Source organism: Bufo gargarizans, chromosome 6 (assembly GCF_014858855.1).
Source record: "Bufo gargarizans isolate SCDJY-AF-19 chromosome 6, ASM1485885v1, whole genome shotgun sequence".
In the NCBI taxonomy this organism is placed as follows: Eukaryota; Metazoa; Chordata; class Amphibia; order Anura; family Bufonidae; genus Bufo; species Bufo gargarizans.
In genome coordinates, this window is record NC_058085.1 from 251361908 (window position 1) to 251386660 (window position 24753).

The 24753-nt window shown below is 43.5% G+C and overlaps 1 protein-coding gene across 2 annotated transcripts; it reads right to left on the reverse strand.

The window, feature by feature from the left end:
- Positions 1-1122: 1122 nt before the first annotated feature.
- On the reverse strand, positions 1123-24534 carry SSRP1 (structure specific recognition protein 1). 2 transcript variants are annotated; one of them, XM_044296870.1, is made up of 17 exons: positions 24413-24534; positions 18269-18454; positions 14590-14695; positions 13586-13776; positions 12970-13200; positions 12311-12414; positions 11716-11844; positions 10850-11071; positions 8680-8752; positions 8582-8590; positions 5723-5855; positions 3158-3203; positions 2951-3074; positions 1999-2169; positions 1815-1906; positions 1564-1729; positions 1123-1472 (listed from the first exon to the last, which is right to left on the reverse strand). In XM_044296870.1, the coding sequence occupies exons 1-17, from the start codon at positions 24464-24466 to the stop codon at positions 1410-1412; spliced, it is 2100 nt and encodes a 699-aa protein (XP_044152805.1). In that variant the 5' UTR covers positions 24467-24534; the 3' UTR covers positions 1123-1409. The 2 variants fall into 2 exon arrangements, with proteins under 2 accessions (XP_044152805.1, XP_044152807.1); XM_044296872.1 differs by lacking the exon at positions 8582-8590.
- Positions 24535-24753: the final 219 nt, after the last annotated feature.

The following is a 24753-nucleotide window of genomic DNA, read 5'->3' on the forward strand; positions in this document are numbered from 1 at the left end:
TAAAAGCTTTCAACAGTTTGTCCTATGAACATACTTGCAGCCATACATTTATATACGGTTTGTGTTTTACTACAGTAGTTTTGCACAATAATAAAGGGGTGGTTTTTCCTTTTTATTCTTCTTGTGTTACAACAACTTTTTAGTTCAGGTTGTTACAAATGCCCCGATGTCAAATATGTTTTTTGACATCCCCTACCCCCATAAAGATCATAAAAAAAAAAATCCTGCGATTGTCACAGACATGCTGATGGGGAGACAGATAGAGCCCCCTGTCTAATCACTTAAATGGTGATCACAGTACCTAAGAGGCTAAATGACCAGGATCTGAGTTATCACCAATCCCAGCCATTAGAGCACGCGCGCAGGGGGGTTAACTATATAATACAGCTGGCATCCACCATTGACTACTATTACGACAGCTGGCATTAACCACACATCTGCTTTAACATAATGGCACATTGCAGAGGCGACGGGGTTAATTAGTATGCTGTGCATAAGACAGTATGTCTGCATCCACCTTCACACCCTCCCTTCACTTGTTTCACTTCTTCTCGGCTCCAACACATTACTTCCCAATCTTCAATTAGTACAAAATGTTTCCTGCCCAGAGGGAAACCCCAGCGCTATCATTAACACATCAATACTTTCTTTGGGCCTAATCCACTCATAATTATTAACACATCAGCATTTTTTCTCATTTTATCTCCTAGTGACAGACCACTCTCACAAATTTGTTTACTGCAAGTGCTCTTAAATGACGGCCAAATTGGTTACCATTTCAAGAGGAAAGGCCACATGCGTATTCCTGGAAGTGAGCAGCAACCACTACACAATAGACGCTCAGCACACGAATGCTCAAACACATGCCTATGCACAGCTACTTTGCATCCCAGGCCAGATGAGCGAAGTAGGATTATCTCTATTTTCATGCTTACGCCTTCCTTGCACTTTACGTGCACACTAGAGACTCTACTCATGGCCCTTTAATTAGATTATATACACTTAAGATTCCAGGAGGCGTCTTATAAGTGCTCGATGGTAAGGTGGTATGCGACGGCAACGCAATTAAATTAGTGATTAGGTCTACAGTACTCACAAAATGATACAGCCAAGAACAGGAAAGAGACTCGAGAAAATATTTTATTACAAAACGGAGAACAGAAAGGAAAAAAAAAAAAAAAAACACCACAAATCTGATATTTAGAGATGAGGAGATTTCTCTTCAGGGAACAAGCATATGTCAAAAGCATCAATCATGTCCTGAAAATGTACACATTTCTCTTTAAGCCCTGGGCAGAGGAAATGGAATAAAAATTAAAAATAAAAAACTCAGAAGACTCTTCCAGCCAAACACTGATATGGGCACGAAATCTATCCTTCTATACAGTTAGGGTAAACCCAGCAGCCAGTTAGTCAGAACCCGACTCATTTGAACTTGGCGGGGTACTTGCCATCTCTTCATCTTCTGATTCCTGAGCAAAAAAGAAAATTGAACAAGACATTAAAAGAGACGGTCCATGGGGGTGAGGATAGAGGCGAGTGGGAGGCTGCGTTTGAGCGTACCTTTTTGTGTGTGCTTTCATCAGAAGAGCTTTCATCGCTGGACACAAATTCTTTGCTCTTAACGGTGTTGGTCTTGACTGGAGTTTTTGCAGGAGAAGCAGATTTTCCAGGTTTCCCCTTCTCGGACTTTACTGCTGTCTTCTTTTCAGTTTTTGTCTTCTTATCCCTTCAACGAAACAAACAGTCAGTTGGAAACTAGAAGTAAACACAAAAAAGGTGACTGCTGAGCTGCGACACGCCTGCTTGCTCACTTTTTGGGTGGGTCAGATGGCGCGCTCTCTTTATATTCTTTCATGGCTTTCTCATAAACCCGTTTGGCTTCCTCTGCTTTACGATCCCATTCCTGGTAGAACAAACAGCATTGTAAGCAGAACTGGCAACGGGAGCTAGGATCCAATTAAATCTCCCTTTTTAGCTACATTAAGGCTTTCTTACCTCTTTTTTGTCCTTGCCCATGCCTTTCCAAATCTCCCCTGCTTTTTTGGACAGGTCTGTGATGCTGATGCCAGGATTCTCACTCTTTATCTTCTCACGACTGGCATTCAACCACAGCATGTATGCAGACATTGGTCGTTTGGGTGCAGCAGGGTCTTTGGCTTTTTTACCCTAAAAGGGTGAAATAGATAGTAGGTAACTACCCCATATATCAAAGCAATCAGTCTGCTATTTCTCCACCATTTTCTTTCTAAACCAAATATGGCAAAGGCTCCATAACAGAAAGAAGAAAACATGCTTAAAGGAGTTCGTTATACATATGGCCTTCTTAGCCTCATGAACACGACCATATTTTTCATCTGTCTGATATCCGCTTTTTTTAGAGACAGCACAATGACCCATTCATTTCTATGCTGCCATGCACACAGCAGTGTTTTTTTGCGGATCAGATTAGGTCTGTTTTGCGGACGAGAATAGTCCTTTCTATTAAGGAGAATGAGAAAAAAATATATATGAGTGTACACAGAATATATCTGTATTCTGCTGATCCGTGCGGACTGAAGCACGAACATGGTTGTGTGCCAAAGAGTGCAAAGGTGTATAAAAAGGTCATTGCACACCAACTGTAGGATGACAGTGACCACATTAACCACAACCCTTTTAAGTGGAAAAAGCATCAATGCCTGATCACTGGATAAAATGGCGCTAGGAAAGATCTGTTCTCCTGGGACCCCATGTCAGTCAATGGTCAAGCAAAAATAAGGAGGAGCAGCCAGAAGATGAAATGGCACAGCGCTGCTGCCAGTTTGCTTTAGCAATTTTTGGAAATAACATTGGATGGACCAGTGCTGATCAGACATTGGTGGCATATCCTACCAATATGACATGGATACCTATGGCAATACAACCCTTTAATGGGGAGTGTATATTGCAGTTATAAACATAACTTTACCTCTGCTTTTTTCCTTGGCTTTCTCTCTTTAACGATTTTCGGTTTCTTGGGTTTTTTCTTCTTTTCTACCTCTTCATCGTCACTACCAGCACTAGATGAACTGGCAGAGGGATTACTGTCAAATCTGTGGGAGAAACAGGCATGATAGTGAAGAAGAGTAAATCATGCAGCTTATGTGGGTGAAACGCTGCTAAGTTTGTTACTTACTCTTCTGCGACTTCATCTTCCTCCTCCCCAGGATTAAACGACTCATCTACAAGCACAAACACATCCAATGTAAAGTAGTGGACTACAAAACCAATGTTACAGCTATAACTGTCTTTCTACCAACCCATCATGGGCAATAACAGGCGGCGATATAGCATTTTCTCTATTTTGATGACAGAGGAGCTAATAAGCATGACTGTTGGGACCCCACAGATCACAATAACGGGGGTCCTGGGTGTACGACAGAACTGGGAGCAGGCATGCACAACCACCGCTCCATTCAAACAAGGTAACCCGGAACACTTTCATGTGACTGGCGAGGTTTCCACTGATCAGACACTTATCTTCTACCCTGTGGATGATGGATAAGTGCTGCTTGTGGGAAAACCCCTTGAACACTGTAGAGAATAGAAGCAGTGGTACTAGCACATAATCACCAGGATTACTGCACACAGAGGCAGATGCTGGGTCCTATCAACCTCAGCATAGAAGTAGGAAGAGTACTTGCAGTTCTGCAGCAGCAACAATGAACCGAACCAGAGTTCTGTATCAAGGTTTTTTTTACAGTAAAAAGTAATTCCCGAAGTTATTATATGAAGTAATAACTTTGGCTCATCAGAGCCAATACATTCTAATACTGTATGGAGCTCCGTACAGTATTAAAACAAAGTTTGATAGGTTATTATTCTAACACTGGCAAGGGTCCGAGTCCCGCCAATCAGCGCTTTGAGGGAGCAGCTACATTCACTGCAGTCGCCTCCCAGCAGCTTTCCAAGCACAGCACCGTACATGGTATAGTGGCTGTGCTTGGAATTGCCGCTCAGCCCCACTGATCTGAATGGGACTGAGCTGCAACTAGGCCATGTGAGGGTCCCAGGTGTTGGACAGGTCGTCAAAACAAATTCCGCAATAACCCTTTTAAGAAAATGTATCCTCTATCCACAGGATAGGGAATAACTGACGCATTGGCAAGGTGTGACTGCTGGGGAACCCACCCATCAAAAGAATGGGGCCAATTAAGTCACTGCATTGTTCTCAATAAGACTGCCGGACAAAGCAGAGTACAAGTGCATGGCAATCTCCGGCAGCCCTATAGAGCTGAATGGTGCAGCAGAACGCATGCGTGACCTCCGCTCCATTCTATGGGACCACCAGATATCGCCAAATAAAAGTGCACAACTATCTCCAGCAGCCCTATTGTGCTAATTGGAACGGTTTTGCGCAAATATGTCTGCCAATTCATTCAAAGAGGGATAACGGGCCCCTTATTCTTGTGAACGGTGGGGGCCCCAGCAGTCAGACCCCTACTGATTAGACATCTATGCCTTATCCTGTGGGTAGGGGATGAGTTATCTTTAAGGAACAACCCCTTTAACATTTGTTACTCCATTAAATATGATGTGCAAATCCAAATAAGTCCAGATTGCTAACACATTTTTAACCACAGCTGACTATGACTATAGCGGTTATCCCACAAAAAGTATTCATCACTTACCCACAGGATAAGTGATAAATATCAGATCATGAAGGGTGCGACTACTGGGACCCAATGCAATGGGGCTCGAATCCACTCTCTGAATAGAACAATAGTATGCATGCTGGTCCAGCGCTCCATTCAGGTCTATGGTACTGAGAGCGCCGTCTACCTCAGAGAAAAGCCCGAAAGAAGTGAACAGATCGGTGGAACAACATGCACTGTGCTGCTACATTCGGGAAACTCATTCTCACGGTCTTGGTGGTCCCAGCAGTCAGAACCCGAGATCCAATATTTGTCCAATATTCATGAATACATTTTGTGGGATGATCCCTTTAAAGAGGACCTGTCACCACAAAATGCAGTGAAGGCAGCATGTTATAAAGCAGGAGGAGCTGAGCAGATTGATATATAGTTTTGTTGGAAAAGATTCAGTAAAACTTGTGATTTATACATTGAAATCTCTGCTCCGACTTCAGGTGTTTTTAGTGATTGATAGCATTTCTTGTGTGTGTATACATGTGTATGTCCATCAATAATAGCTGTATACAGGGGTGGTCTTAAAAGGGTTTTCCAGGATTTTTATACTGATGACCTCTCCTCTGGACCCCCCATTGATCAGACACTAATTAGGTTATCAGTACAAAAAGTACAGAAAGAGAGATATAAATGAACAAACTTTCCCCACAAAGCTCTATATCAATCTGCTCAGCTCGTCCTGCTCCATAACATGCTGCCTGAAGATTGCACTGTGTTGTGGTTCTGGCCTGACACGTTAATTATAATTTATGTCAGATAATTGCTGTAAATTCTAGATTAAATCTAATCCAGTCCATAGCTGCCAAAGATTTCAGTTTATGGCACGCGTAAAGCCCTAAGACGGGATGAATTCATTAAAAGGGGTCTTTCTATTAAAGGCTGTGACCCTATCCACAGAATAAGTGGCTGATTGGCAGGTGTCCGAAAGGTGACCAAAGAAATTTATATATAGACAGGAATGACTGAAGAGAAAAAAGGAGCCATGCAAATGACATTACACCCCAAGAACTGGGACACCTTGGAAGACATTAGGTTTTATTATTCCATCTCACCTGTCTCATCTCCAGAGTCATCACTGTCTGCATTCTCCCGAATCTTCCCTTCTTCTTTCATTCTCTCCAAGTAAGCATCATGCTGCTGATCATCATCAGAGTCGGCATAATCATCATATGGCTGCTTCGTGCCCTATAGGAGACATGGGGAAGGCAACACAACGGGTTAAAGGCACACATATGCAAAACACCCCCTTTGCAGGGAATGTACCCCCCAGAGGAGGTAAGATCATGTCTCCTCATGAACTCCATTCCTACAAAGATTCAGCTGAAGATCTTATCATCTGTATTCAGGATCATAATCCCTGACAAGTAGAGGAGGATGAGGCAGCTCTTTACCTCAGTGTTGTAAAGTAACTTGTCCTGCTGTCCGATTAGGACAGGTTCGGTGTGTGCTAATAGGACGGCAGACATTTTATTTCTCCTAATGATTGCCCCCTAGATAAATATCTAATAAATATCTAATAAAATGTATTTGGGAATAATTTTATACTAAAGAAATGCTTAAGTATTTTCATTTGCTTAATTCCCAGAGAACCCCTTTATGTTTTCACCTCACCTCTTCCATTCTTGGCTGGCAGATGAGTTCGGGTAAGGGGAGGGGCTTGACATGGTTTCTGGTGTCCTACTGTAGACAGTAGTGGGAGAGGGCTACTGCTGAAGCCAACTGTCTTACGGTCTGACACCAAATTCTATGGGGGAGGTCACATACCGCTAATCTCCTATTTAGATCCATCATAATTTTGATTGCAAAATAAAAGTAGATTAACCCACCAACGGTCAAATTAAAATGTGAAAAACCATCCTGAAAATGTCACTTTTGTGTTGTACATTTTAAATTTATGTGTGAGGTAAATATAGTTGGTGCACAACTCTGGTGACTGAAGTGCATTTTAACCCCTGAGGTCTTACTGGGCCTTAAAAGGGGTTGTCTCATCTCACCGTTACTAAGGCAAGATGATAAACAGTCCCGACTACCTCCTGGCAGAATCACTCTGTTTCATTAGCTCCCATAGCCTTGCATGAGAGCTACTGAAACAAGCTATGCCGTTTCCGTAACCCACAATTATGGCTTACTGTGCTACACTGTGTCCATAGCTCTCATGCATGGCAATGAGAGCTACTGAAACAAGAGAGTGCTGGAGCAGGTGGTGGTTGGGACGGTGCCGCATCTCTCCTTAGTTACGGGGAGATGAGAGAACCCCTTTAAGGACTAGTAACATTTCTCCCCCTTTGTACCAGCAGTCAAAACATTTTAGTCTTCAAGTTAGGCTACTTTCACACTAGCGTTCTGCTGTCCGCTCGTGAGCTCCGTTTGAAGGAGCTCACGAGCGGAGCAGAGCGCTTCCGTCCAGCCCTGATGCAGTCTGAATGGATGAGGATCCGCTCAGACTGTATCAGTCTGGCGGCGTTCAGCCTCCGCTCCGCTCGCCTCCGCACGCCCAGGCGGACAGCTGAACGCTGCTTGCAGCGTTCGGGTGTCCGCCTGGCCGTGCGGATCCGTCCAGACTTACAATGTAAGTCAATGGGAACGGATCCGCTTGAAGATGACACCATATGGCTCAATCTTCAAGCGGATCCGTCCCCCATTGACTTTACATTGAAAGTCTGAACGGATCCGCTCAGGCTACTCTCGCACTTAGAAATTTTTCTAAGTTATTAATGCAGACGGATCCGTACTGAACGGAGCCTCCGTCTGCATTAATATGATCGAATCCGTTCAGAACGGATCCGATCAAGCGCAAGTGTGAAAGTAGCCATAGCTGTATGAGACCTTAAATTCTGTGGACGAGTTAATTCAAAAAATTCTCCGGAGTAGTTTTTCCATGGGCACTACAGGTAGTCACTAAAATGGACATGTCAGGAGATACTAATCCATGCGATGCTAGTGGTATAAAGGTGCTCCTTACAAAATGTAACCAGTTTATATATAACGGATCGAACAACCAAGCACAGATTAGACCACGCAAAAGAAATCCTCAACTCTTCTAAGTTGGGTGGTTTAGGCCTTAAGGCACATTTGCACTGCGCCAATAAGCAGACGATTGCCAGGAAGGAATCGTTCCTTGCTGATCATTTCCTTCTCGTTCAGTGGAAGTGAAGAGCTGAGTTTACATGCAGCGATCACCTCCACAGTATGAGGACAAGTGATGCTATCTCTCGTCCTCATAAAACTGCATTGTATCTGGGCAGCAGGTCACTGTGTAGATCACACGATGACTTAGGTGTCCACGTGAACGTCAGTTTCACCCAATGAACCAGCATTTCGCATGTCCAATGCGTGATCTACTGCACCTTTACAAGAGCAGATAAGTAGCAACGTGTGTTCATAGGGATCTTCATTCCTGATTATTGAATTTGCAAAGTAGTTGAGAGGCTAATGTGTATATACAGTAGGCAGATAAAAAGCATCAGTCACTGGGGTGATAGGTGGAAGGCTCCATTAGCTAAACAGAGCTATATTTTTGCACAATGTTATTTCAATAGGTGACAGACACTGCACAAAAGCCATGCAACCATGCATAGAAATTTGGGGTCGGACCAATTAGGTTAAGCCATTGTAGGGAACATGGACTGCATTTACTAAGGTGTGAGGATTTTTAACATGATCTAGGGGTCGTGGTTATCAGACACTGGAAGAAGCAGCTGAAACTAGCTTCTAACTGCACAGCTCCCCTGTAGAGTTCTGTGCAGGAGCTGGAACTGATCAGGGGATACACTCGCCTACCATAATAATGTGATTACGTGATGCCCTGTTACTTCAGCCTCACATTCCATGCTTACACATCTTTGTATGGACACACAGTTCAAATGCACACTGCAAATGTATAACCTGGGCCTGGGGCAGAGGGTACTGACCTGTGATTTCTAACATGAAAAGGGAGAAGAGGAAAAACCATGAATACGAAAATGGAAAGACAAAAAACCAAGGAGAAGCGGAGCTAAACCCTGCTTACCTCTTTCAAGCCTCTGTTTTTGATGTTTAGTTTCTTTGCATTCACAAAGTCAAAAAGTTTCCCATATTCCTCCCTGGAGAAGAATTACCACATTAATGTTCACATTTATACCAACTAAAAAGGCGATGAACACAAATCCTCAAAAATGTCTTAGATACAGAAAAAACCCCACTCAATTAACCCCTTAATGAGGATTCCGGTTATAGAAAATTAACTCTACAGGATAGGGAATAACCACCAGATCGGTGGGGGTCCTATCCTGTGGAGCCCCCTGAAATGGACGAAGCGACCGGTCGGAAAAGCGGGCTAGCACTCCATTTATTTCTAGGGAAGTTACAGAGTCAGCCAAGTACAGGGCTCAGGTATCTCTGGCGCTTCATAGAAATGAATGGAGCGGTGGCGAGCCTTTCTGCTCCGTCCATTTCAGGGGGGCTCCATGGGGTACAGGGCCCAACTCGCAATTGGTGGGAGCAGATAGTTATCACCAATCCACTTTAAATAACTGAAACATCCCAAAAATGACGCACCTATACATAATATTGCGTAATGTTTTTTTTTTTGTGGAGGGGCAGTAATGCTGAGCATTTTTGTAATATACTTTAATTATTGAAATCATACATTTCTATTAGAAAAAAAGCTCTAAAGAGGCCCATTTTGAGCCTTATCAACGCTCCTCTGTCTTCTGTTACATAACTGTGGAGACTTGATCAACACTGACTGTTATGTAAACAGAAGACAGAGGAGCGTTGCCGAGGCTCAAAATGGGCCACTTTGGAGCTATTTTTGCAATAGAAATGTATGATTTCAGCGGTGAACAGCACAAGCTGGTGCGCTAAAAAATAATAATAACAAAGCTCCTTACAGCAAGGAGCTTTGTTATTGGTTGGTTTGGGAGGGCTGCTGGACCATTCAGCGCACCACCTGGTGGGGTAAGCGGCCTTGGTGGGCAATGGATCCCCGCTAATCTGTATAACAAGCCGCCTGAAGCACTCAGCCAATCGCTGCTTCTCCTCATTGCTGGGTGCCATACTGAAGATAGCCTCAATAGAATTTCTATGTGACTGTCTTCACTACTGCACTCAGCAGTGCTCGGCTGAGAGTTTCAGAGATCAGCGGGGGGTCTTAGAGCTGGGACCTCTGCTGATCAACACTTATGATATGTCCCTATTGTCAAAAAAGTGTAGTTACTTTTTAAGGTTTGGCAGGAGGTCTGCCTGGAGTTTCTCAGCCCCTGGGGGGACTGTCTTTGTTTTGTTATGTCTAAACCATACGGAATCCAAAAGAAATCTCTGCATATGCACAGACCGAAGAGCGCGCAAAAAATAAAAATATACAGGTGCCTTATCACAGCTCCATGCAACCCCCCAGTTGTACACAGTGGTATTAGGGTACCCACAGACTTCTAATAAGTCCTTGAGCATGAGGCCTGATGCTGCCAGCTAAACCTGGTGAGCAGCCAATTGGGAGTCCATTTGATGGCAAGTTTCCATCTCATGTCTATGGCCAGCTCTACATATGACAAGTCACATAATGAGATTTTTCGCATTGCATATTTTTAAGCCCTGCACTTGTTCTGTAACTTTTTTTCCCCACTGAAGGCTACATTTTTTGCCGAACGTTCATGGTTTTCTAAAGGAGTCCTGAGCACGGGTTCACCTCTGAAACAGACAATTTTACAGTGTAGTACAATAACTGGAGTATTAAAGTGTGCGGCCGGCCTAGAGTCTGGTGTGAATGCACAATAGCCAAGCTGAACAGAATCCACTGACTATAATAGGATCCGTTCAGTTTCCATTCAGGACCCTGTCTTTTTACGAGACAAAAAAGTGCTGATTACAAGGCTTTTTTGTCTGGTCTTTTTGACAGAATCTGCGACAGAGACCTCAGAAAGGAGCCTCTAACACAGATGTTAAGAAGTGTAGGCCTACATATCATGTATGTGAATTACTGAAAATTTCGTACTCCTCCTCAACTAAAAATAGCCCTCATAACTGGTAAGAGGAGTATTTTTACTCCTCTGGAAAAAAAATGTAGCGCAACCTCTGGAAGCAGGGAACCTGATATTCGGATTCCCAATCACTCAGGCAAAAAGAACATGCCATAAAACAAAACTATGACTTGGGCTTTAGGGACACCAATTCTAACTTCCTTACATATACATATAACCAACCTTTCAATGTTGCTGAAAGTGTATTGTGATGCTTGCTTGGTCTCTATTTCGAAGTCAAAAGAGCGAGTTGTTGTGGTGCCACGTGCAAAATTCACACAATTGATCTCATCAAAACGAATATGGACGGGTGGCTTATGCACGTATATAAAACCCCGCTCCAGAGGATACAACAGCCCTGAGCTGGCTTTGTAAGAGCATGTGATGCACTGAGCTCCAGAATGCCTGTCAAAAGACAAAAACAAAGAAACAAGGAAGTGTTAACATGGCGGACCATATAATCATGTATCACAACCACACTCCCCGACGCACGTTTCGGCGGAAACACCTTCTTCTGGGGGCGTGCGTCGGGGAGTGTGGTCCTCCTTGTGGTGACAGCAACATTATGGGTAAGCTGTAGTTATACTATATGAATATATTTTATCTAATGTGGGCGCTGTCATAAACCTTTGATTGGTTCCTGCCTTTGCAGGCTGTATACTTGTTGCACTTGGCACTTTTATAATTGTTTAGTACATAGACACTCGCAGGCTCACTCTGTATTCATTGGCTTATGTATAATCTGTCCGCTAGGAGGCATCACATATTTTGTGTGTGTCTTGTTATCTCTATGCTTTTATATTTATGTACTCAAAATGTATTTTTGTATATATTGCCGTTTAAGGACTTTTTCATACCAAAGATTAGCAGATTATGATGTGCACTCTGGGATACCTTGAGACCAACAGACAACTTTGCTCCTGAGTGGTGGATTTATGCAGAATTCCAGACAGATAAATCCAACTTTTTCTGCCACCCCTCAACCCACCAGTGATAATAGGAGGTCAGTCTATAATTCTTTGATGCACATACATTTCTCAATAGCTTACCCCTGGAAGTTTCCAGGTACTGTGATTTTGCGGTTTACAAGAGCCTTCATGACACGACTAACCATCTCATATAAACACCCAGACATATTCTTCTTCAGCTTTCCTTCAAATCGCTTTTCCACTTCTTCTCTGAGGAGCAAAAGAATGAAAGCAATACATTTACAAGTGAAAGCAAAATAAGGACAAAATGACAGCATCACTAAATGTGCAGCATACTGTACATTGACCAGTTACAACTGCACACAGCATGCAAATTTACCCCAAAATGTTATATGCATATTCCAGTACATATATGTGTGTGTGTGCATGTCAAGCTGCAAAGTTCAATTCTTTTAAAGGGGTTGTCTCATGCCAATAACCACTTACCATATTAGAACATATAGACATTATATGCCAGGGTCCCCTACACAAGGCTGCCCTCTTATGTGACAGAACTCAGTGCTGCTAACAAAAAGTAGCGCTTGCAGACCCAGTCTGCCCATACATTACATGTTCAACCATCTGAATGGTAGCTGATCGCTTAGGTGGTTCTCATAGGGTTGGCCTTTAATAGAATGTGTATAGGACTTTTATAACATTCATAATTAACACTCACTCGCTCATGTTGAGGGTCAAAGTGATGTCCTCTTCTTTTGAAAAAAGCAGAATTAAGAAGTGATACCGTGTCTGTCCCTGCTTAATTGGAGGATCCAAACTTATCTGTAGTAAAGAACGACATGCTACGTTAATATGACATTCTATTCCATATTTTCACATTGATTTATATTCCCTGTTCTGGATCCTCGTCTAGACCAGACACACGACCTTCTGTGTAAATTGCAAGATCCCAATGTGACCCTCCATGATTACTGGAGTACTCAAGACGGTGCTGCCCATACATGTGTGGCTGTGGCTGGTACTACAGCTCAGCCTGTTCTCTCTTTTAAGACATCCTGCTAAAGGACAGATACAGTCTGGATGTGCAAACATTAAAGGGGTTGTCGGAACCCGGACATACCTCCATTTTCACCCAGGCAGCCCCCCGACTTGAGCGCAGGGCAAGGGAGCATGAGATGCTCTGAATGCTAACATCAGGGGGGGCTGCCGGGGTGAAAATATGGGTTCAGCTCTGAATCCGGACAACGCCTTTAAAAGGACTGTCAATAGTCTTAGCCGTAGATGAATGATGGCACATGAGCCCACTAAACCTTCCTACTAGCCAGACAGGTTCTTTATAGCTTGTTAGCCTGCAAAGCTGAAAATCAAGAGACTTACCACAAAGAACATCTGGCGCTGATCCTTATGCGGCAGAAGGAAAAGTCGGAGCACAGTTGTGTATGGTATCTTATAGTCAAAGGTTTTTCCATGCAGGTGGAGAAAACTGGGATAGATCCGTATGTCGTAGCGACCACGGGGAGTGAGGCACTGTAATTCCCGAAATATGCAGACTGCATCGCCTGTTGCCTGGATGACATCTGCCTTGGAGAGAACGTTTTTTGCAAAAGCCTAAATGCAGAGCGAAGAAATGTACATAATGACAATGTGCAAAATGTATAAAAAAAGATTACACATAACTGGATGGCTACGCTGGATATTTAGGCACAACTAAGAGCTATATGCAGCTACGCTGCACTACATATTTCTCAGCAATACAGAGGTGTGCTCCGATCACTTAGCAGAGGTACCAAAAGATGAGAATAAGCAGCACAGTAAGAAGGGATTGTAGGGGATATGATGAAATCTCTATACTAAAGTCTAAATCTCTCTGATACTAGGATTGCCCCCTCTGAAGAGACTCCTGAAGTGCCACTGGCAGTCAGAAGCAGTCTGCACAGACTGTGCATACTAACAGTCTGCAAAACAAGTGAAAACATATTAAGGAAACCATTACCTCTACAGGATCCCCACCATCTTCTTGTGTGGGAGGGACATAGAAACGAATCTCCATGAGAGACACCTCCGAATCATCATTCTGATGAAACTCCAGTGTGACCTCGTTCTTCCCCGTGGTACACTGAGACACATTACTTAGAGGGAGTTCAAACGCTGGCTGTTCCCCAATATCAAATGAGAGTATTTGTCCTACACAAGAAAAGAAAAACACAGAGAACATCTTACAGACAGAATTTTCTTCCTTGTCTGCCCACAGGTCATATACGGTGTTCAACATTGGGAAGTCATCGCGAGTGCAGGCGTCCACTCACTGACTGCAGCAACAGGGGGGCAATACATGCATCTAAACTTCTAATAATCAGATACATTATAATAACTCAGCAAAGCAGTCCAAAAGAGGTGGCAAAATAAAGTCAATGGGGCAAATATAAAGTCTACGGACATCTTCTGTTCATTTTTTGTTTTTTTAGCATTTTACTCATTTTGGGCAAAAAGTTGTTCTTTTCAATTGGTCTTTAATAATTTTCAGACTTTCTTCAGATACAGGGGTTAAAAATCAGTCTGTCTGAAGAGTATCATTTCTCAGTGTCAGTGGACTGCTCATGTGGTGCTCCTAACTCTGATCTCCTGACCTCATAAACATTCATCAACCTGATAAGAATATGGCTTAAATGAGTGTTGAGATCAGGCTTCACATGAGCCATCAGCTGACAGGACTGAGAAATGATACTCTGCAAACAGACTGATTTTTAATCTAAAAAACGGCTGACATTTTTTAATAAAGACCAATTGCAAAAAAAAAAAAAAAAAAAAAAAAAAAAAGGGTGAAATGCAATCATAAAAAACGTCCAAAGTTGTCCATAGTCTTTAGGAAAAACTGTACAAAATTATGAAATGAAAGCTGTGCTATGATTGACTGCTACCAGCAACAGAACAGTGTTTATTTTAGACAGTTTAATACATTTCCCGCAGTATATATATTATTTTTTTAAGTAGTCGCACCTCCAAACCTTGCACTGCCCCAATTCCATCCTTTAACACACAGATCCTTTTCTACCAAGTCTACCTTGAATTGCGTTTTGAAGAAGTCAGAAATCTTTTCATACTCCTGCGGAGAAACATAAAAGCAATTTGTATAATATAGTATGTTAACCACTTCAGCCCCCCTAGCTGAAACACCCCTAATGACCAGGCCACTTTTTACACTTCTGCACTACACTACTTTCACCGTTTATTGCTCGGTCATGCAACTTACCACCCAAATTAATTTTACCTCCTTTTCTTCTCACTAATAGAGCTTTCATTTGGTGGTATTTCATTGCTGCTGACATTTTAACTTTTTTTGTTATTAATCGAAATTTAACGAAATTTTTGCAAAAAAATGACATTTTTCAGTTTCAGTTGTAAAATTTTTCCCAAAAAAAAAAAAGACATCCATATATACATTTTTCGCTAAATTTATTGTTCTACATGTCTTTGATAAAAAAAAATGTTTGGGTAAAAAAAAAAAAATGGTTTGGGTAAAAGTTAGAGCATTTACAAACTATGGTACAAAAATGTGAATTTCCGCTTTTTGAAGCAGCTCTGACTTTCTGAGCACCTGCCATGTTTCCTGAGGTTCTACAATGCCCAGACAGTAGAAAAACCCCACAAATGACCCCATTTTGGAAAGTAGACACCCTAAGGTATTCACTGATGGGCATAGTGAGTTCATAGAACTTTTTATTTTTTGTCACAAGTTAGCGGAAAATTATTTTTTTTTTTTTTTTTCTTACAAAGTCTCATATTTCACTAACTTGTGACAAAAAATAAAAACTTCCATGAACTCACTATGCCCATCATGAAATACCTTGGGGTGTCTTCTTTCCAAAATGGGGTCACTTGTGGGGTAGTTATACTGCCCTGGCATTTTAGGGGCCCAAATGCGTGCAAAGTAGTTTGCAATCAAAATCTGTAAAAAAAAAAAAATGGCCTGTGAAATCCGAAAGTTGCTCTTTGAAATATGGGCCCCTTTGCCCACCTAGGCTGCAAAAAAGTGTGACACATCTGGTATCGCCGTACTCAGGAGAGGTTGGGCAATGTGTTTTGGGGTGTAATTTTACATATACCCATGCTGGGTGAGAGAAATATCTTGGCAAAAGACAACTTTTCCCATTTTTTTTATACAAAGTTGGCATTTGACCAAGATATTTATCTCACCCAGCATGGGTATATGTAAAATGACACCCCAAAACACATTGCCCAACTTCTCCTGAGTACGGCGATACCACATGTGTGACATTTTTTTGCAGCCTAGGTGGGAAAAGGGGCCCACATTCCAAAGAGCACCTTTCGGATTTCACAGGCCATTTTTTACAGATTTTGATTGCAAACTACTTCGCACGTATTTGGGCCCCTAAAGTGCCAGGGCAGTATAACTACGCCACAAGTGACCCCATTTTGGAAAGAAGACAACCCAAGGTATTTCATGATGGGCATAGTGAGTTCATGGAAGTTTTTATTTTTTGTCACAAGTTAGTGGAATATGAAACTTTGTAAGAAATAAAATAATAATAAATCATCATTTTCCGCTAACTTGTGACAAAAAATAAAAAATTCTAGGAACTCGCCATGCCCCTCACGGAATACCTTGGGGTGTCTTCTTTCCAAAATGGGGTCATTTGTGGGGTGTTTGTACTGCCCTGGCATTTGAGGGTCTCCGCAATCATTACATGTATGGCCAGCATTAGGAGTTTCTGCTATTCTCCTTATATTGAGTATACAGGTAATGAGATTTTTTTTTTTTCCGTTCAGCCTCTGGGCGATTGTCTCATGCAGGGGCTCATTTTTTGAAGGGATGAGGTGACAGTTTGATTGGTACCATTTTAGCGTACATACAGCTTTTTTGATAACTTTTATCATTTTGGGCGGGGAAGTGAGGTAGGCAAAATTTCTATTTCATCATAGTTAAAAAAAAAAAAAAATGTATGGCGTTCACCGTGCGGGGAAAGTAACATGACTATTTCAGAGATCAGGTCGTTACGGACGCAGTGATATCAAACATGTGTAGTGTATTTTATTTTTTTTAATTTTTAATCAGTGATAAATGTGCGACTGACTATAACAAGAAATTCATTTTTTTTTTGTGTTATTGCCATAACTAAAGAGTACTGATCGAGCTGTAACTTGAGCCTCTATATAGGTCTACATGTGATGTGAATATCCAGCTATTCACCTAAGTGGATCATGCATGCACTCTCTCCTTTATAATAATATTCTATCTGAATGCGAGCAGTACTCTAAGTCCAATGTGAATACTTACCTATGCACCGAGGAACCCTGAATTGAGATATATCATCTCGCTAGAGTGACTATATAACTATCAGGATTTCTATATGGTATAGTGACCTTACTGGACAATCCAGTGGATTTGCTGCACATTTTGGTTGATTTTGAGCACTCGTTTTAATGTGCGTATTGATAAATTCAATCCCAATTTCATTATAGGTGGTCCATCTAACTTATTCTACCTATAGAGAAGAAATAGCTGTATTTTAATTTGTTTTTATTGTTTACATTTGATTTTAGGAATAAATTTGTGTATCCACATGAACCCAAATGAGTGAGTGCCTGTCAAAAGCTATTCTATTTCCATTTAAAAAAAAAGTGTTCACATTGTTTGAGAAGTACAGCCTAGTTAACACTGGTCAAGCCACTCAACCAAATGCAATAGCAGATATAGCCACTTGAACAAGAGTGGCACTGTGCTGATCAGTTCAAGATAAGGGCTTGTAGTCCTTCAGCTAACACCATGATGGCGGCTGGATCTGGGAGTCGTCCAATGCAGATGACACACTTATGGCCAGCTGCTTCTACAATATGGCTGCATGAGATGAAGGTCAAATTGGGAGTGAAGAAGGCAGACAAATGTGAGCATGTAAGCCAATATGCTGCCCTCATGATGTCAAGGAAGGGTGCTTGAGACAATGTTCTCACTACAAGGATGGTGTGGCCCCAAGAATATGCCAGAACAGGTGTTTTATGTCATACACACCCTTTAAAGATGTAGGGAGCACATGCAGAATAGCAACAACCTCACATCTACCTGTTATAGAAATTCTCCATTTACAGGCAGAAGCGGCTAGTGCCATGCTAGGCCATCAGCAGAACCCAGGATGTCCCTTACAGTACAACACAGTGCCATGTAGACAATCACTGACTGTTTACCTCCCATGATGACCATGGCAGCAACTAACATGACAGCGATGGACGTCTGGTGTGGATGCTTGCCTAGGCAACTGGACCACCCACTGTCCAAGATGCGTCTCCTGTTGTCACTTCTGGCAGAAGACAGGTTTACGAACAGAAAATCTGCACGGATTTCTATGGGTTTCCACACCAAAAAAAACACACGTGTTACTTGTGGTTTTTGGTGTGGATTTGGTTTCAGTTTTGTCTCAGAGCTCAAACTTGCCCTGTAAAAGGGGATCTCAAAATCCGGACCGCAGGTCAATTTCCAGACCTAAGAAAAAAGCAAAGTGCACATGACATTTGTCTAACCTCATACACTTTGCTAGTACTGTATTACGCTGCGGGTTTTTTCCAGCACAAATAAAACCGCATGTAATGCACAACATGCGCAGGTAGCCTTATTTAAATCTTGTACTGTGCGACATACATGGTGGAACACAAGCGCACTTACCGTTTCCCTGAAGCCGTCGTATTTATACACATGGCCTGCACGTGTTAAAAGTTTGATGCCGTACCCAAGTGCTACCCGGCGCCACACACCCTCTGCAAGATCAGCAGCTGCAATATTCTCCACCTTCCCAGTCTTACTGTTCTTGTACATGAGCCCAACCTTGGATAAACGTAGACGGCCATCGTTCTATAACAGGAAAAAAGAAAAGACAAAAAATTAATATAAGACACAAGCATTCTCACCAAAGGTCACCTACGATTACCAGTGATAACAGGCTGGAGATAAAGCACCTAGCCTATCATGAAAGGATGGTAACATCTGGGAGACTAACCAGTAACGTGGCTGCCAAGGTCTGATTGGCCTCAGCGGTTAGGGCACCCTGGCCCTCCGGGGACTAGAAGAGGCCGTGAATGCGAAGATTCAGTGGAATTTAAAGGGGTTGTCCAGCCTCTGAGCTGGCAACTCCTGGAGTCCGAACCTAAGCAATACTCACCTGTCTGCAGTCCCGCTTTCGTCACGTCATTGGGTCATTTGACATTTACAGGACATAAACATCACATGATCCACTGACATGAAGAAAACAGGACACTTCATAGCTGCGACCAGTGACTGACCGCAGCAGCCATCAAACCGGATGTTGATAACCGAGGAGCGAAGGAGTTGCAACCCAGAAGCAGGAATGTCCGACCACGTGGCAAAGTCTGCCTGAATGGCCCCCGAAGATGGAAAACCCTTTTAAAACCACCGGCCTAATATTGTGTAGGTCCCTCTCGTGCCACAAAAACAGCTTTGATCCAGAGACATGGACGCCACAAGACCTCTGAAGATGTCCCATTGGATCTAGCACCAAGATGTTAGTGGCACATCCATTAAATCCTGTAAGTTGTGAGGTGGGGGTCGCCATAGATCAGACTTGTTTCTCCAGCACATCCCTCAGATGCTCAATGAGAGGTAGACCTGAGGAAGCTGGAGGCCAAATCAACACCTTGAACTCTGTCATGTTCTTCAACCCATTTCTGAACAGTTTTATAGTGTTGCTTGGGCAATATTGTCGTGAAAGAGGCCACAAACATAGTGGTGACATTGTACAATGTTTAGGTCATGTTCCCCAGCTGAACATTGCCCAGAGCATGACAACGTCTCTGCTGGCTTATCTTATTTCCACAGTATAGCCTGGTGCCATTTCTCCTCCAGGTAAGTGACACACATGCAACCGGCCATCCACATAATGGCAAGAAAATATGATTATCAGACCAGACCACCTTCTTCCAAAGCTCCATAGTTCAGTCTCGATGGTCCTGTGCCCATTGTATATGCTTTTGAAGGTGGAGAGGGGTCAGCATGAGATGCACAGTGAGCAGTGTGACATCTTTCATGTTTCTGGTGCTCCTGCAACAATCCTATTGGTATAGCTGTAGAACCCTGGCAGCGGCGGGCACATCGTGGGTGCATGTGTGGGGTACATACTTGTGAATTTGACAAAGGCTCTCCTGATCCCACAGGACTGGTTACAGCCCGTTACTTTTCACTAAGTTTATACAGCTCACGTACGGAGTGGAAAACTGCTTGTGTGCATGGGCCCCAAAAGCTAGAAGCCACATATAACCACCCTGTCAGGACATAGGGGATTCATAGAGTCTCTCTAAGTGCTCATGCACACGACCGTATGTATTTTGCGGACTGCAAAACATGGATCCGCAAAAACAATGTATGACATCCGTGTGATGTCCGTGTTGCATCCGTTTTTTGGCAGATCCATTGTAACATTGCCTGTCCTTGTCCACAAAACAGACAATAGGACTAGAGTTGTTGCGATACCAAATTTTTTATTCGGTTTCGATACCATGAAAAAGTATTGCGATATTTGATACCACGTGAAAAAAATAAACCCAAAAAGCCACGTGCATTCCGCATTTTAAAAAATGGCGAATCGCGCAGTTTTTATTTATTTTTTCTGTTCCGGCATTCACCGCATCTTTTTTTTTTATATTTTAATAGTTTGGACTTTTCTGACGTGGCGATATGCAATATGTTTATTATTTATACATTTTATATGTGAAATTGGGAAAAGGGGGGGGGGGATTCATACTTAATATTTTAGTGTTTTTTTTTTTTACACTTTTTATTTAATAACTATTTCCCCCCTTAGGGGCTAGAACCTGGGATTTTTTTCATCCCTTGTCCTATTCACCCTAATAGAGCTCTATCAGGGTGAATAGGACCTCACATTGTCCCTGCTGCTCTGTGCATAGTGCACACCGCATCAGGGATGTTACCATGGCAACCAGGGTTTCAGTAGCGTCCTGGCTGCCATAGTTAGGCCTCTTTCACACTTGCGTTGTCCGGATCCGGCGTGCACTCCACTTGCTGGAATTACACGCCGGATCCGGAAAAACGCAAGTGTACTGAAAGCATTTGAAGACGGATCCGTCTTCAAAATGCTTTCAGTGTTACTATGGCAGCCAGGACGCTATTAAAGTCCTGGTTGCCATAGTAGGAGCGGGGAGCGGTATACTTACAGTCCGCGCGGCTCCCGGGGCGCTCCAGAGTGACGTCAGAGCGCCCCATGCGCATGGATGACGTGTACATGCGATCACATGATCCATGCGCTTGGGGCACCCTGACGTCACTCTGGAGCACCCCGGGAGCCGCACGGACGGTAAGTATGCTGCTCCCCCGCTCCACTTTACCATGGCTGCCGGGACTTTAGCGTCCCGGCAGCCATGGTAACCACTCTAAAAAAGCTAAACGTCGGATCCGGCAATGCGCCGAAACGACGTTTAGCTTAAGGCCGGATCCGGATCAATGCCTTTCAATGGGCATTAATTCCGGCCTTGCTGCAAGTCTTCAGGATTTTTGGCCGGAACAAAAAGCGCAGCATGCTGCGGTATTTTCTCCGGCCAAAAAACGTTCCGGTCCGGAACTAAAGACATCCTGAACGGATTTCTCTCCATTCAGAATGCATTAGGATAAAACTGATCAGGAGTCTTCCAGCATAGAGCCCCGACGACGGAACTCTATGCCGGAAGAAAAGAACGCAAGTGTGAAAGAGCCCTTACCGATCGGAACGACAGGATTACACTGCTGGGGCTCCGATCAGGAGCTGCCACTGCACCACCAATGAGGGGGAGGGGAGGGGACCCTGTTGCCACTGCCACCAATGATTTTAATACTGGGGGGGTTGAGAGGGGCCAGCGCACTGTGCCATAAATGATTTTAATGGGGGGGGCCACTGCGCCACCAATAATTACCCCTTAACACAGGAGGCGGGTACTGGCAGATCAGCCGCACCTGAGGGGTTAACTGCCGCTGCTCGCAGCTCCCCGTCAGGGGCAGGGTGCCGGCAATGCGAATCTGCTACCGGCACCTGCCTCCTGTATTATTACTTTTACTCGGTCCAGACTTTAAATATTAGGCTACACAGAGCGGCGGCCAGCGATGTCCCAGCACTTACTATTAGTCCTGGGCACCGCTGCGTTCGCCCGCTGTGCCCCATTACTGTCTTCTCTCCTGCTCCATATGCTAATTATTATCATTCTCTAGTGGGCGTTCCTTGTCCCTGGCTGTAGCGCTGTCCAATCGCAGCGTAGGGAGAAGGAACGCCCACTAGTGAAGCTGATGTCTCCTCCCCATCGCTCCGATAGTAATCAGCATGTGGAGCAGGAGAGAAAACAGAGAAAACAAAGGAAAAAATGTTTTAGCCCCTTTAGGTGGGCCACAGACCCTCAGATGAAAGTATGTGTTATAGATCCACTAATTGAAGGATGACAATTAGTAGGTTGGAGTCTCTATAAAATCTCTATACATACATATATATATATATATATATATATATACGCACACACAGTACAGACCAAAAGTTTGGACACACATTCTCATTCAAAGAGTTTTCTTTATTTTTATGACTATGAAAATTGTAGATTCACACTGAAGGCATCAAAACTATGAATTAACACATGTGGAATTATATACATAACAAAAAAGTGTGAAACAACTGAAATTATGTAATATTCTAGGTTCTTCAAAGTAGCCACCTTTTGCTTTGATTACTGCTTTGCACACTCTTGGCATTCTCTTGATGAGCTTCAAGAGGTAGTCACCTGAAATGGTTTTCACTTCACAGGTGTGCCCTGTCAGGTTTAATAAGTGGGATTTCTTGCCTTATAAATGGGGTTGGGACCATCAGTTGCGTTGTTGAGAATTCAGGTGGATACACAGCTGATAGTCCTACTGAATAGACTGTTAGAATTTGTATTATGGCAAGAAAAAAGCAGCTTAGTAAAGAAAAACGAGTGGCCATCATTACTTTAAGAAATAAAGGTCAGTCAGTCCGAAAAATTGGGAAAACTTTGAAAGTGTCCCCAAGTGCAGTCACAAAAACCATCAAGTGCTACAAAGAAACTGGCTCACATGCGGACCGCCCCAGGAAAGGAAGACCAAGAGTCACCTCTGCTGCGGAGGATAAGTTCATCCGAGTCACCAGCCTCAGAAATCGCAGGTTAACAGCAGCTCAGATTAGAGACCAGGGCAATGCCACACAGAGTTCTAGCAGCAGACACATCTCTAGAACAACTGTTAAGAGGAGACTGTGTGAATCAGGCCTTCATGGTAGAATATCTGCTAGGAAACCACTGCTAAGGACAGGCAACAAGCAGAAGAGACTTGTTTGGGCTAAAGAACACAAGAAATGGACATTAGACCAGTGGAAATCTGTGCTTTGGTCTGATGAGTCCAAATTTGAGTTCTTTGGTTCCAACCACCATGTCTTTGTGCGACGCAGAAAAGGTGAACGGATGGACTCTACATGCCTGGTTCCCACCGTGAAGCATGGAGGAGGAGGTGTGATGGTGTGGGGGTGCTTTGCTGATGACACTGTTGGGGATTTATTCAAAATTGAAGGCATACTGAACCAGCATGGCTACCACAGCATCTTGCAGCGACATGCTATTCCATCCGGTTTGCGTTTAGTTGGACCATCATTTATTTTTCAACAGGACAATGACCCCAAACACACCTCCAGGCTGTGTAAGGGCTATTTGACCATGAAGGAGAGTGATGGGGTGCTGCGCCAGATGACCTGGCCTCCACAGTCACCGGACCTGAACCCAATCGAGATGGTTTGGGGTGAGCTGGACCGCAGAGTGAAGGCAAAAGGGCCAACAAGTGCTACGCATCTCTGGGAACTCCTTCAAGACTGTTGGAAGACCATTTCAGGTGACTACCTCTTGAAGCTCATGAAGAGAATGCCAAGAGTGTGCAAAGCAGTAATCAAAGCAAAAGGTGGCTACTTTGAAGAACCTGGACTATGACATATTTTCAGTTGTTTCACACTTGTTTGTTATGTATATAATTCCACATGTGTTAATTCATAGTTTTGATGCCTTCAGTTTGAATCTACAATTTTCATAGTCATGAAAATAAAGAAAACTCTTTGAATAAGAAGGGGGGTCCAAACTTTTGGTCTGTACTGTATAACTGCCATGGTGAGCTCCCTGCTGTGTGTACTATGCACAGGGCAGCAGGGAGTGTGAAGTCCTGTTCACCCTAATAGAGCTCTATCAGGGTGAATAGGACACGGGATGAAAGATCCCAGGTTCTACCCCCTAAGGGGGAAATAGTTAATAAATAAACTATTCAAATATTTTTTTAAAAATCTATGCGGTGAACGCTGGAACAGAAAAAATAAAAACTCAGCGATTCGCCATTTTTTAAAATGCAGAATGCACATGGCTTTTTGGGTGTTTTATTTTCTCCGCGTGGTAACGAGTATCGCAATACTTTTTTATGGTATCGAAACCGAATCAAAATTTTGTTATCACAACTCTAGTCACATGATAGGATTATGGGGTCTCGCAGCTGCGTCTTGAGGCGACTGTCTAACGGGGCTGTTCATAGCATCATATGCAGTCATGCCGCATGATGACCCCTATAGCTCATCGCCAGCCGCTGCTATTACTGATGGATGGCACAAATCATGAGATCTATAGCAGCACAGCTGGATGGAAGTCTATATAGCGCATGTCCACAAGCCAAAGCCTGCAGATGTGACCCCAAACTCCCTGCAGAGACGTCCAGCGACGTCAATGATAGACCAGGCAGCATATGACGCAGTACACACGCTGCGCCTGACACGTGTATTCTTACCATAAAGCCCTTCACCTCCTGGTATATATCGTTAAACTCCAACGTGTCGGCCATTGTGTCACGTGTCCTGCGGTACCGGCACTGCGTTTCTTCCCGCCAGAGCACACTCGGCCGCCGGAAGTCGCAATGGACCACTTCCTGGAAGGCTCGCGGCTTCCATCACTCTAGTGTCGCCATTTCCGCTCTGATTATTTGACCAGCATACGTAAAGCGTCGGCCATATTGTGGTTGGAATTGTGCCTGGCGCACAGCACCGCCCCTGTTCCTCACAATAACTCCGCCTCCCCAGCGCCTGCATCTAAATTTGAAGCTATTATCGCGCACTTTTCTCGCTTCCTGCC